Here is a 15633-nt window from a genome sequence, read left to right on the forward strand (position 1 = left end):
TAAAAAGTGAAATGACCGTGCTTTGGCCCAAAGATTTCAGACAAACATTCAACCTTTCTAAAGGCCTCAAAAGACCATAAAAGTTGGCTGCAACTGTTTGATATTATGCTTTTAATGCAAGTTACTTTTGTGTGAAGAACCGCAGAGTATTTCAGTCTGTTCTTTTCATTGCAGAAGACTAAATGCACTATGTACCCCATAGCACTGTAGTTACCATAGTAAAATGTACTGTGTCAGAGACGTCACCAGCCCAGAGGGGGCCATGCCTGATAATAAATCAGTGATCATGAGTTGGTCTTTTAAGTGACCCCAAACTTAAGCTGCTATAATAAACAGAATGACATCACCATGGCCAGAGTTCCACATTTTGTTAAAGTGCAGACAGATATATTTTTTTCTTTCTTAGAAGTCATAATACTACACATCCCTGCCATAAGCCCCAGTTGGAGGAGACATTGCCAGATAGCGGCTGAGTTGCAGAAATGGTCCACTGTATACAGATGATGCTCCAATTTGGCAAATTTGGAATATAATTGGGACAGGTTTGGGTATTTTTTTGTTTTCTGCTTCAGTTTTTCAGTTGAATAAAACAATGTCATAGTGACATGTGATTTTCACGAGAAATAAGTCATACTATTGGCAAATGTTTTCTGCTGTAGAGATCAAAACACTTTATGTATTGAGTAATCTCCATTGCTTCTTGGCCTTTTGGCTAAAATCAAGTGTTTATATTAAGTAATCTCTATTGGGATGGGGAGAAAAAGAGAGAGATGTGTGTTTCTTCCATTGTCTGAGACGTGAGGTCTATTCTGCTCTAGTCCACTTTGGCCCATCCCTTGTGTCTAATCTATGCATGACCTGTTTTTCCAGGGGCCGTGGAGGTGCCATTCCTCCTCCCCCACCACCTGGACGAGGTGTTCTCACCCCTCGAGGAACTACTGTGACCCGTGGAGCTCTTCCAGTGCCCCCCGTAGCAAGAGGGGTCCCTACCCCTCGAGCCCGGGGGGCACCAACGGTGCCAGGATACAGGGCACCCCCTCCTCCAGCCCACGAGGCTTATGAAGAATATGTAAGTACTCTCAAGAAATAAGTTTGAGGAAGAGTTTGAGTAATTGACTGATGAACAGTTTAGGCATCAAAAACACTCATATACCATGAATATAGCAGGTAACGTTCGGGGCGTAAAACAAACATCACGTACAATGGAATTTAAGCAGTGCATTTAAACAAGAGCATTTTGAGAAAAGCTTTTATTTTATAGCTGTCATCACTGTTATTGAAAATCACTTGGATGCTAAGAATCAAACGATCTTGAAGTTTTCTTATCTGTAGAAGGCTTGATCAGATTTCAGATGAGAAGCAGTTATAATTATAACATCAGCATGTATATATTCAGAAAATCCATCAGAGGCATAAAACAGAAGTATTTGAGAAATATAATGTGATTTTATTATACACTTTTTTACTATTTTTTATTTACTATTATTTTATTATACACCAATAATGTGGCTGTTCTTTCATTTGCAAATCCTGACTCTTTCTTTCACTATGGTAAAGACATGGATTGACATACAGAACTCAAAAAATATATAGAATGAACAGCAGAAATGCAGCATTTCTGAGGATCCCCCCCCATATGTTCTATCTCTTGGTCATCTTATATACCCCAATGCCTTTTGACTGTTAGTTCAACTTTTTAGTACTCTACTTCTAACATTATGGGTCTTGTGCCATTTCTCCTAGTAGATTGTGAACCTGTAAAAAGAGAGTTTACTATTCACTCATGTGACTATCCGGAGTCTGCTGTAAATGTTAAATTAAATCCTTGCAAGCCAGATCACTGTCCCATGAAACATTCATTTGGCCTTTAGTTTCTCCAGCACACCCGCCCCCTGATCTAGGTGTTGGTTTTATTCAACCACCCCATGCTGTCCCCTTTAATATCTTTTGTGAATTTATATTATTAAATGTAAACTCTTCAAATATAGCTACTATTATATGCTGGGCACTTAAAACTTATAAATATTTTATGGAGCAGTTAATAGCCGATTGAAATTTAATCCTAAAATAAAGTAAACATAATATATAGGTATCACCAAGAATGTATAAATGCTTACTATATGTTTGGTTTTAAGAATAATGTTACTGCTTAAATATGAAACATTGACTAATATCTACAAGAGTGAAGAAAAATTAACTGTAGAAATCACTTCTATTGGAATGGATGAAATGTGTTCACTTAAAGTGATCTGTAATATATCAAATATCAATATTTAAAGCCTTAGACAATCTTAAAAGCCTTTGCAATCTCAAATTGCAAAGCCAGAAGCAAAAAACCTACTCTACCATGTAAACAAGCCCTTAAGTCAGAAAACACAGGAACAAGCCTCAGCTCTGCCATCTCTTGCCTGAGAGATAATACAAGCAAAGTAATTATTTATTCAATGAATGAGCTAAACATTCACATTAGGATTATTGGAATCACTGTTTATCTCTGAGGAGACTTTCAACTCTACAATTCTTATGTACCTCATCACAATGGTGTTCTTGTCCTCCAAATTAAAAGCCTAAACAGATTATTTTTTCAGAAGTTAAAAAGAAAAGTTTTTCAGATAATGGTGGTCAACGTTGTTACTAATCAAAGAATTTACACCATACACATGGGACTACAAACGAGAACAAGATTGGCAAAACAGAATTGCAGTGTTTTGTGTGCATTCAGTTTATAGTGAATAAATCATTAGAATGTGAAGCAATAAAAACAAGGGCATAAAGTGTAAGGGCTTGATTCTGAACAGGTAAATATAGGATGGGGGTGTTTCTTTAGAAAAGATAAAAGAAAATATTAAAGCCATGTCATGTGAAATGGTAACTTAATTATTAAGGCATATAGTGCCTTTTATGTCGTTCACTCCGTTATTCTCTGAGTCTCTGTCTAATATCAGGTGTTTTCTGAAGGTCCTGGACATGTACATATCTGTGAGTAAATCAGACCAACATCTGCCTTCACGGAGCTTCGAATTTAGTGGGAGGAGACAGAAAAGGAAAATATATGAATAAAGGAATAAGCAAATTTAGTAAAGTTTAAAAACAATGATATGAAGGTGGTATTGTGTGAATACAGGTTCGCGAAATCCAGTAAACGGGATGTCATAAAGGCCTTAAGTAAGACCTGGACCAAAAAAGAAAGCTTAGGACCCTCTCCCCCTTCTCATCTTTGCTTTCTCTGCATTTCTGTTTTCATTCCATTTCTATGTACAGATGAGATGTTGTGGTGTCTCTGATGAATCTAACTTACATAAACATGCGCAGCTCTAGTTACCAACAGACACTGGCTGGCTGTCTCTCAGTCTTGACCAGATCCCCAGGCGGAAGAATCATATTCCGCCAGGCTTGTCAGGCGTCCAGCTGTAGTAGTTACCTATGAATCTCGGGAGGAGGTCATCTGAAATTACACCTGGATGTCACAGCTAGGGGAGGAGAGGAGTTCACACAATGCAGGCATAGTTATTGGGGAACCTCCTCCCCCCCCAGACAATATGGGGAGTGGGAAAAGTATTATAACCTCGACTGATATTCCCACATCTATCTATGAGAGGATACCGTTGATAACAGGGAAAAGTATATGGATACTGGTTTTGAAAAACTATTTTCTATCATAGTTAGTTTAAACCTCTCCTATATCAAATTTTATGTGTTAATTTTTTTCCTAAAGCCAATCAATCAGCACATAAAAGCCTGCTACGTGGCTGATAGGCTGCTGGCTGCAATCTCTGAGTTGCTCAGTACCAAAGCGAGATTAACACCCAAGAGCCACTAACTCTCTGCTGTAATTTTAGACTATTGATTCCTTTGTTCAGGGTATCAAAAACAAAAGTGGAAGTGTTTCAATAATAAAATAATAGCACCATGCTGAGTTGATGGTGAAAATCTCAACGGAGTTCTTCACTTTTGGATAAAATTTCTCTGAAAAGCTTCCCTTTATTATAAATCACACTGTGAGTCAATTCATTCTCAGTCTTCACTCTCCCCTCCTGAGCATTCAGTTTCTGAGCACATGGAATGTATTTAGGTAATCAAATCTAGTTCTTGCAGCTGGCCTGACAAGAAACCGCTTACTGTAATTGAGATTGCTGTTTAAAACTGTGAGCGTTAGCTGTGTCTTAAAAAAAAAAAAAAAGTGAATTTTAGTTTAATTGTTACACATCCTAACCAAAACTTTATATATTTTAAAGCTTCTTTTCATTGACATTATGCTATGAAGACTACATTCATATTATATAGATCTGTCATCAGGACTGAAGGAGATTTGGAAAGTTGAAAAGTAGATTTCAACAAAAACTTTCATACAACAAAATATTAAGCTTATAAGCTATACCAGTGGATAATAAGTTAAAAGAGAATAAACTAAAACTTTTGAATACTACCAGGTTCTAGTCACTGTATATTAATTTACTTACTCTTGTGAGAATACTATCATCTAGTTATTGATTTTACTATTTTAGTAGGGGAAGAAACTGGAGCTTGTAAGTGGGAACTCACACATATTTATAGGGATCATTTGTACTTCATACTCCCATGCAGACGGCTAGTGAGTGTTTGAGTGCTTAGCCTCTGCATAAGCACCTCCAGCTACTGAGAACTCAGTACCTCCAGAAACTAGGTGCTGGAAGTATAAAAACTGTGGTGAGAGACACTGGCTCTACTCTGAAAAGTATGCCATCTAGTGGTAGTCTAGCAGCATTTAACATGTATTTGCTACATGAGGCTCTTGGTCCACTTCCATAAGAAGTCATTTTTGCTATTATCTTCTCCCACTGACATCCTAAAGGCAGTGTCTCTTAAATTTATTTTCTCTTTCTAAGTAAAGTGCTTCATAGGAGCAATTGAACTGAATCTACTTAGGATATTTTTGCAACAATATTATAGACATGCACATCAACATATATATTTTACTTAAGTATTAAATGAACAACAGTAGAACATAGTATATATTAAGGGCCAAATACAGACTATACGTGCTCCAGTAATGGCTATGAATGTTTGGGGAAACCTCTAAGAGGATGAGGAAAACAGTCACGGCAGACCAGGGTAATAGGTATAACTTTGACAAGTAGAGAGAAGAGGGAGAATGTTCCAGGTAAAAGGGAGAGTAAGGGCAAAGACAAAATAAATAAATAAATAAATAAAAAGGACCTTTGAAAGCAAATTTAAAGAATAAGGGAGAACAATGTGGTGAAACAGAGTTCATTTAACATAGCAGCGAAAATATGACTGGACTTAAAAATGCCCTCAAACGTTGAGGTTCTAACTTATTATAGTAAAATGCCCCCCGAAAATTTTGGAGCTGACGATAAACTAAGATTTGGGAGAATTGTATAATTCTCAGTTGCTTAGACTGGATTGGAGAAGAGAATGAAAAAAGGGAAGAAGATTAGGTGGCGCCTGTGGCTCAAAGGAGTGGGACACCAGCCCCATATGCCGGAGGTGGCGGGTTCAAACCCAGCCCCAGCCAAACAAAAAAAAAAAATGTAAAAAAAGGAAGAAGATGTAGGGAATTAACAATAGTGAGGCTTACTGAGGTGTGACCTTGGCTTTAAGAATAGGAATGGGAGTTCAAATATGTAGGTCACTACCAAAGTTTTGAGACAGACTATGTTATGGTCTTTTATTTCACTTCTAAGGAGCACAGTAACAGCATCCTTTCGGATTCACTCCTGCAAGTTCCACCCTGCTCAGGTTATCAGAGTTGCTGGGAGGGCTTGATTTGTTTCCATCTGCACGAATTTTACACTTCTTGATTTTTGTGTGTCTCAAAACTTTCTTAATAACCTATATGTCAAGGCCAAAGGTAAAGGTGAATATGAAAACAGGATTTTATGACAGCTGGTTGTGGGAGGAGTGTGTAAAAGCAGTGAAGACTCACTGAAAAGTGTGCTTGTGTCGGGGAGGCAGGAGAGGAAGGGGCCTAGGCAGAAAGGTGGTACCACGGAGCCACGGGCAGCAAGGGTGGTGACCTGGAAGCCAAAGAAGCTCCTTGCCGTGATTCAGGAGGGGCCTTCTGAATGTCTTTGCAACGATCATCTCTCTTTGTTGCAAAAGCAAGGCATTTTACCTGCACACAGTTGAGATTACATCCCCACCTGTCAGACGTTCCCTTGGGTCACATGGAATGGAGTGGGCATGGCTATTTGGGAGATCCTGATAATAAGACTTTAGTTGGAAATTTATTTAGTTTGGATTTACTGCAATAGTTTTACTTATATTATTTGGGCATTGCTATGGTTGTGTTGCAGAAATTATTCTAGGAATACCGTCAGCATCTCACCTGGTGTCATGACACGAGTCTTCACAGAGGTCTTACCATGCTTTGTGATTGTGAACTAGGGCTCTGACGCAGGAAGGATACGGATAGGAGTGCTCAGGTTTAAGTGGTACTGGGCCAGAATTTGTTCTGTGGAAAACTCATTAGCTCACCTATGAAAGAAACTTCTTAGAGTTTTACATGAGTTCAGCAACAATGCTAATTGTCTATGGCATAACCATTAATAAGTTATGAAACAAAAGAAATTTTTCAAAGCTATCAATAGCATTTTTTTTCCCCTATTAACCAGGCAAGAGAAAAAAATACCTTGAATTTTCTCTCCTCTCTAGGGAAATATTATCAAATCATCGTCATATTACAAGTGATCAAATATTATGCCCCCAAACAATTAGGAAAAAGTATAAGGGTATGATAACTAACAAAACAAAAATACTCTATTTTTTAGTTTTTTTGATGTTCAGTATCTCTAGCTTTTAAAATTTTGTGGTCGTGATGATTTTTCTAATCTAAAATAAATTTATACTTTTAAGCCAACTAGGTGTTCATAATTTTATAAATTTTTTCTTAAAGAGAGAATGTACAATTATGAAATTTTTAGGCTCCATAATTTTGGATCCTATCCCATAGAGGAAAATAATAGCAATGTTCATAGGAAGATATTTGTAGGGAAGCAGGCAGGGAGAGATTGTTGAAGGGAAAAACTGCTTGTGTAACCTTAGTTTCTTTCGAGTACTGAAAGTCTTTTTTTCTGTGTTTAGCTAGAAACAACTAAGTGCTATTAATATGTATTCTAGTATTATGAATGTCTTTGCAATGGTCATCTCTCTTGTTGCAAAAATAAGGCATTTTACCTGCACACAGTTGAGATTACATCCCACCTGTCAGCATTTCCAGCATCTTTGAATAAAGATGGTCTGGAAGATTTAAATGTGCAGGTAAGGACACATAGCTTCTGGAATTGTCTGTCAGAACATCACACCTAGAGGTGGGTGAAGGGCAGATGATGGGTGGAGGGAGGGTAATTGGTGGGACCACACCTACGGTGCATCTTAAAAGGATACATGTGAAATTTACTAGGTGTAGAATATAAATATCTTAACACAATAACTAAGAAAATGCCGTCAAGGCTATGTTGACCATTTTGATGAAAGCATTTCAAATTGTATGTAAAACTGGCACATTGTACCCCATGATTGCATTAATGTACACAGCTATTATTTAATAAAAAAAAAAAACACAGACAACATAAATACATGCTTAAGTATTCTCTGGTATGTTAGTATCGCTTAAAAACTGCAGATAAAACAAAAAAAAATACATGAGATACACAAAATAGTTTCTAGTTTCCAAAGACATAGGTCCAATTTAATTTTAAATTACCTCAGGTTTTCTCCAATGGGCTAGACATTAAGGAGCTATATTGGGGCACTAAAAAGCAAGAAGAGATATAATTAAAATTCAGTTAAATGCTACACGAAAAATTATGCCTCTGTCTAATCCATCATGTTAACCTAATTTATAAAATGCATTTTGACAGTTTTTGATGTTTCTCTTTTCATCAGTCTTAAGCCTATTGGCATTCCAGTCCATCCTATCATCTAATTCAGACTCTGAGGCATCCTTCTAGTAACAATGAGGAACTAGGAAACTCACTGGTAAATCAATAGTCCTTAAAAGTTCCATAAATGAGTTCAGGCTGCCTACCCGCACTTTCATGTGTATGGAACATTTTTTGACAGGAGAGGGAAATAAGTATTAAATGATAATTGAAATCAATTCTTATGCCATTTTTGTGGAAGGAAAGATTATGAACCTGATCTATAATGCATTTTGAGGGAGCCACGTGTGTTGGTTTTCTGTGTAATAGCCAAGAGCCTTCACCAAAAGAAGAGAGATTTTTTATTAGAGTTTCTATATTGGATATTTGTATTCCATTAGACATTCTTGTTGGAGTTTCATGCTCTAGTCTCCTCATTTTAGAGACTAATTTACCAGAATGCATTGCAGAGTTTTGATTTTTTTGAAATGTAACTAATATTTAAAATAACCGAAACATGCTAGGTTAATGAACTGTGTTGCGAAACTATAGGATGGATGGGCGTAATACCACTGTGGTTCTGTGTTCATGGAAAGGAGGTGGTATTTTAAGCACTATTGAAATATTAAATTATCTCCTAGAAAAAATAAGATGTCATCTTTTTAAATATTGTTCACCCTTTTTCTAGAGGTGTAGTTTGAAGGCACCATCCTTCCTGTAGCGTTGTATTTCAGATTTTTAAGCCATTTTAGAACAGATGTAGATTCTTCTGTTGGCCACGACACTCAGGATGGCATCCAAACCTGTACTTTATAATTATCACGATGACTAATGTCTTTTATAACACTTACCAGGATGAAAATAGGTGTTCTCTCTGAGCCTTTCTGAGATGGCTGCTAGCTTCTGGAGAACATTATATCATAAAGTATTTTAAAGTTTCATCTAGGCTCTGTTAGGGAAAAAAAAAAATGCCACAATCTTTTTGCAGCATCTGCTATAGACATGGAGAGGAAAGCGGTGGCAGAAATGACAGAATGCTGTCCTGGCCTTAGGGAGTTGTACCACGCTTCCGTGCGCAACATTATTAGTCACATTATGTTCTATCTTTGGTTAATACACATGGCCTAACCTATCTTTGGTTAATACACATGGCCTAACCTATCTTTGGTTAATACACATGGCCTAACCTATCTTTGGTTAATACACATGGCTTCCGTGCGCAACATTATTAGTCACATTATGTTCCATCTTTGGTTAATACACATGGCCTAACCTATCTTTGGTTAATACACATGGCCTAACCTATCTTTGGTTAATACACATGGCCTAACCTATCTTTGGTTAATACACATGGCCTAACCTATCTTTGGTTAATACACATGGCCTAACCTATCTTTGGTTAATACACATGGCCTAACCTATCTTTGGTTAATACACATGGCCTAACCTATCTTTGGTTAATACACATGGCCTAACCTATCTTTGGTTAATACACATGGCCTAACCTATCTTTGGTTAATACACATGGCTTCCGTGCGCAACATTATTAGTCACATTATGTTCCATCTTTGGTTAATACACATGGCCTAACCTATCTTCGGTTAATACACATGGCTTCCGTGTGCAACATTATTTAGGTCATGTTATGTTCTATCTTTGGTTAATACACATGGCCTAAGGATTAAAAACGAAAGTAACTTGAACTTTGATTTATTTCTATAGGTATATTCCTGAAATATATACTGAGTACAAATTAATGGTTTGCCTACAATGTTTTTCTTCTGAGTTGATTATAATTTTGACAATGGTATCCCACTGAAAAATTAACATTCCAGATGAGGTGATAAATTATACCTAAGAATCCTAAAATTCATTTTCTCTTTTGTTAGCTGAAAAACATTGTTCAACGTGTTTTGACAACATCACCCTTATAATTTTCTGGTGAGGAAAACTTACATATAAATTGTCTAGCTAGTTAAATTGTCACTGGCTTTTGCAGACAGTCAAGTGGAAATGGTTAAGTAGGATTGAGTTACTGTCCACATTTTGGGCCCCTTCTTTCATGCGTTCCTCATACAGGGAATGTTCTATGTTCCCCCAAATGAGGAACGTCAGACACAGGTCTTTGCTATTATTTTCTATAGTATCTTACGAGCCAAAGGCTTTTTCTAGGCAACCTGCAAATATTCTTTGCAATAACTTTTAATAATCCCAAGATTTGAGTTAAGACTATTTCTCTTCATTATTGAAGATGGAAAACCATACTTTCCCTTTATAGGAAACCATGTCATGGATCAATTTGGCAGAGAAAGGATGCAGGAAGGACCCTTGTTATGCCTCCCGCCTTGTACTTCTTGAAAAGCAAATAGAGAATACACCACTGATGGGATTTTTATTTTTTCATCTTTCATCCAATGTTTACATTCACTCTTCTGCAGTACCTGTGACTCATAAATGTCTGTGTAAAGTGAATTGTTCTTTATTTTACATTGCCTTGGATGCTAGCAGCAGAGTTGGAGAACTGCAGGTACAGTTGGTGTGAGTGCTGGATAAGAGTTTTAGGTCGCTGGAAAATGCATAGTTTGTTCTTTCAGATAATCTTTTTTTTTCCTTCTTCTCAATATCTGCAAATAAAACTAAAGCCTTCCGCATTTTTTTATATGAACCACAGTCATCATGCATCAAAGAGAAGGAGATTTTGCTTTGAATGTTTTTACTTTCTTCCTCTAGTGCAGCTGTACTAGATGTTGTAAACTACTTGAAAATATAAGCCAATGTCCTTTGTTGTTTTAGCCCATGCTATAATTTCTGCTGGTCACTTATCTCACAATATTTTTTTTATTAAATAATATCGAACTTATGCCTTTTTGGAATAAACAGCCCAAATCGTCACTGGTGCCCCAGTATATCCAGCTTGTCAACACGGGTACAGAGCTCTTGTTCTTGTCCATTCTGGGTACTCTGACCTCAGATTCAATTTCTTGGTCTCTTAGCAATGCTGGCCATCAACTACTGTAACACTTCTTCCATGCTGATGAAATTCTAGCGAAAATAGAATATGACGGATTTTCCCAAATAGAAAAAGTGAGCTAACTAAATTGGAGTTTAGGAGGATTCCCCAGCCAAGTCATGGGGGCAGCTGTGTAGGCCAATAGTTGCACTGTGCCAAAATTTCTTGTGGTCAGTTAGAGCTGATCGCCGTTGTGACTTCAGGAACTCTGCCTGGCAACACATTGAACTTGCTCACTGTAGAGTCGAACATCATCTAATGTACTTTGTCTACCTCTCTCCATCATTTTGCAGAATCTTCTGAATGCAAAATACTATCACGCACTTTTAAATGTTATAAAGGATCTTATTCAATTTATTATTTTAGTGTTAAATAAATTAAGGTTTAGAAAGTAAGTGACTGAACTAAACTGACAAAACTGGCGATGCCAATCATAGGTGTCCCAACTTTCCCCTGCAACACTCTTTCTAATGGATTTACAAGGAGAAGAGAAAAGCACAAATGCACTTGTTCATGGGTCTTCCGAGGAACTAGACCCATCATCTTGCTCCCATGTGGATCTGAGTTTCAAGTTTTTCTAAAATTTGCAGGGAGTGGGCAGGGAGGATGACATATGAATATTGAGTCCACAGACAAGCAGATCTACCAATGAGATTTTAGGTGGCCAAGATTTCTCTTATCTTCTCTCTGCAGATACATGACTGTGTTCTAAAAGTTAAACACACACACTATACACAGTCTCTTAATTTTTTTAGTTACTGACACTTCTCAAGAAGCAAATATTGTTGGCTGGGTGCAGTGGCTCACACCTGTAATCCTAGCACTTTGGGAGGAGAGGTGGAAAATCACCTGAGGCCAGTAGTTTGAGACCTCCTGGGTGACATAGTGAGAACTTGTCTCTAAAAAAAAAAAAACAAACCCAATAAACAAACAAACAAAAACTACAAGTGAATGCTACCACCCCTGGTAGCATTCACTTGTAGTCTCAGCTACTTGGGATTGCTTGAGCTATATTCAAGGCTATATGATCACACCACTGCACTCTAGCCATGGTAGCACTTGTCTTTCTTTAAAAAAAAATTTAAAAAGAGCTAATTTTTATCAAGAGCATAAATAAAATGAGAAGAGCAGGCTAGATTTCATTTATATTTCAGAGTATTTACTTCTTGGTAACAGCATTTATGGAAATCATGTAAGAAGATCCTTTCCCTGACATATCCTGGTACTTCTTCCTCAGACTGTACCCAGCAGTGAGAAGTGACAGTTGTGGAGACAAGAGAAGAGTTTACAGTAAGACAGCAAACATGCCTGAGATTGAAGGTGTTGGGAGGTATTTCTGGGAATTTCGAAGGTTAAAATATATCTATATCTTAGTCTATTTCTTAGTCTTTAAGCAGGACCTGCCCCTTCCATGTTTGAAACCAGATCTTTAGAAAATGCATTTATTCTGTTTTATATTCCAAATGTAAGCTAAAGTTTTTTACGCAATATATTTGCTACAAAACAGAATTACACACATAGAGCTCTAAGCATAATGAAGAAAAAGATATTTCATGTCATACTTAGATCTTGTTTAAGATTTTCTTTCACATAACACGATTATACTTAAGATCTAGACAAACTAATATGATCATTTTCATATGTAACTTAGGAAAAGCAAATAATACCCCAAAATAAATCTATCAAAATCCTCCCTTCCGGAACACAATCTCCATTAACATTCCTTCCCAACCATGGCATTTTATACAGTTATTATCCCTGTTTTTCTATTCTAACCCTTCTTATAAGGGTATCACAAGTTCAGCTTTCATCTCCAAAGCTATCTGAATTCTTGATTCTTCCTACTGACAGGAAGAGAGGAGGAAGAGTCATGGTTAAGAGTTTAAAGGTCACCTATCATTTGTAGACCTTTCCATCCAAACAATACCTGTCTTCTTACACACATGCATCTCAACCTGATTTTATCACCTGCCCCCCAACTTAACATTCTTCCTGATTTCCCTACTTTTATTGAGTTAAACCTTGAAACTATGAAAGTTATCTTCTGGTTCTTTCTTTGCTTTGTCTCAAATATTAAATTCAGATTTGTTTTCCTAAAATACTAAATTCAATAGAGCATTTCTTTCTCAAACAAACAAACAAAAAAAACCATCAATCTATCCCTGCCACCTACAGGATAAAATCCAACTTCTTACTTTTATATCTATAACATTACAAGAAGATGAAAGGAAGTACTTTAATTTTATGAACTTACCATGAACTGATGTTTTTAATTTTCAAATGAGATTTTTACCAAGAATGAAAATAAATTAGATAAAGAAGAAAGACAGAAAAATTCTAAATGTATACAGTATTAAGCAACTACATAGTTTGTAGTGTGTTAAAATTTCCATTGTTATTTGTTTCGATTCAATTTAATATTTATTGAATGCTCATTCTGTGTTATGCTAATTTCTACAGACAAAGGCAATGAAGGATAAAAATGGTAGTCGCTTTTATTAGTGTCTATTATGTTAGTGCGTTTACATATATAATATCGCAATGATAATAAAAGATGAGCGGTATAATCCTTGTTTTTCCATTAAGGAGTTAGGGTCAAAGATAATATATAGTCACATACCTGATAGTAGAGCCGACAGGTTTGTCTTTGAAGCTTATACCTTGTTAGATATAAAGATATAAAAGGCAAAGTCCTGGCTCTAAGAGGGCAACAGATACATTGTACAATACCTGGGCAAAAAATAAAACTCACAAGTACAGGACAGAATATAATTTATGAGGGTGAACTCCAGACTTTCTTGTTAAATACATGCTAATATTTTCCTAACCTATCTCATAAAGTGGGTGTAAAACAGTTATGGCATCTGCTGGAAATCTCATTAAACTAAACACAACTGTAATGTTTTTGATTAACTTTGCTTCCACGCAGAAAGGTGGAAGAACTAATTAGGTTTTATGCTACCTATTTAATATGGTAAAAATATAGAATTTTGAGGAAGAAGCAGCCAATAATTTTATAGTGGTCATAAATATAAAATAATAGGGCAGTTAGATGTAAAATTCTTTGGAAGTCTAGAATATTAATAGTAACAACAAAACAATCATGATACTAATAATGATTCCGATAGTATAATATACATTGAAGCAACCAACATAGGATAATGGAGTACTTACTGTCTACAAACTATGCAAAGTTCTTTACCATCAGCATGCATTTTTTACAACAACCTTATTATGTTGGTGTTTTCCCCATTTTACAATTGAGGAAACTGAGGTTTAAAGAGGTTAAGTAGGCCAGGTGGGGTGATTCACACCTGTAATCCTAGCACCCTGGATGGATCCGTTGAGCTCAGGAGTTTGAGAGCAGCCTGAGCAAGACCCCCATCTCTACTAAACATATAAAAATTAGCAGAGCATTGTGGCAGGTGCCTGTTGTCCCAGCTACTAGGGAGGCTGAGACAGGAGAATCACTTGAACTCAGGAGTTTGAGGCTGCTGTGAACTAGGCTGATGCCAGGGTACTCTAGCCTAGGGCAACAGAGTATGACTTTGTCGAAGAAAAAAAATAATAATAGGTTTAAAGTTACCTCCCCAGAAAGCCCCAGAGCAACTTTAATTCCCCGGGGGTAATGTTGCTAGCCTCTAAGTTATCAAATGATAGTACTTAACGCACGGCAGACACTCGTGTAAGTGCTCACACTTGTAGACGCACATCATCTTCTAGGTTCCTGTATGAGTTAGGTGATATTACTGTCTGACATACAAACCTTACATTCAGAGATTGAGCGGCTCAGCCAGCATCATCCAGGTAACCAGCTGCAGGGAATCCAAACCCAGCAGTCCAGCTCCTGTCCGGGCTGCTCTGCTGTCTCTGGCAAGCCAGCGAAAGGATCCTTGAGACACTCAGGGGCAGATGATGCCAAAACAAAAGAAATGAGGGAAATAATTCAAGGAACCGCCTGGTAACTCTACCCAGACCAAACAAATTAAAACAGTGTCTCATGAGAAGGAGAAAGCTTGAGAGATGAGTTGGAACAAAAGTCATAAAAATAAGTTGTGCAAACAATGCCTGGAATAAAATTTAATAATTAATGGGTTGTAATTGGGTACTGGTTGGACATTTCTGAGATGTCTGAGAAATGTCAGCTGTAATTTGTGAAGATAGAGGTGGCTCTGCAGGACAACAGGGACCAGCGCAGGTGGATGTCAGAGACAGGACGAGCCATTGGAAGTTTATAGAATAATCTAAACAGGAGAAGATTAAAAAAGAGAGGACCATGGAACATGCTATGGAAGATCCAGTCAATTAATTGGACCAAACTCTGGAACCAATTCCAGAATTTCAGTCATTACAAAAGATATTTTGGTAATTTCAAAACAGAATGCTATTCAATATCATCTTTATCATATTTCTTTTTACTATAAATCTTTCTCAATTCATGTACATATTGATAAGAGCTTCAACTAGAAAACATTTTAGACATTTATGAAAACCGTGACCTTAAATTAAATTTTAAAAGAGATTTATAAAAGATAAATAATATTCACTTTTGTTCTAAGTAAAATAATATAATGCAATCTTATCGTGATTGCAGATTTCTTTTCAGCCAAATGCCTGAACCATTCTCTAAAGAGATGTTTTAAGCATAATATCACGGTGACACAGTGGTTTTTACACTTTCTTTTTTAGAGGCACCCATCTGTCAAAGGCAATTTTAGCCCCTGTTCCAGTTGCATAATAGTGAAGAACAGGTTTCGTCTT

The 15633-nt window shown here is 36.8% G+C and overlaps 1 protein-coding gene across 2 annotated transcripts in view; it reads left to right on the plus strand.

Moving 5' to 3' along the window:
- The window catches only part of KHDRBS2 (KH RNA binding domain containing, signal transduction associated 2), a 577858-nt gene that overhangs the window by 386715 nt on the left and 175510 nt on the right, over positions 1–15633 (plus strand). For both annotated transcript variants that reach the window (XR_008382612.1, XM_053603566.1), the window contains exon 6: positions 871–1069. Coding sequence is in view for 1 of the 2 variants with exons in the window: in XM_053603566.1 (XP_053459541.1) it covers positions 871–1069 (199 nt within the window). In the remaining variant the exon portion in view is untranslated. The remainder of the gene's footprint in view (positions 1–870; positions 1070–15633) is intronic.

This window comes from Nycticebus coucang, chromosome 9, assembly GCF_027406575.1.
Source record: "Nycticebus coucang isolate mNycCou1 chromosome 9, mNycCou1.pri, whole genome shotgun sequence".
Classification (NCBI taxonomy): Eukaryota; Metazoa; Chordata; class Mammalia; order Primates; family Lorisidae; genus Nycticebus; species Nycticebus coucang.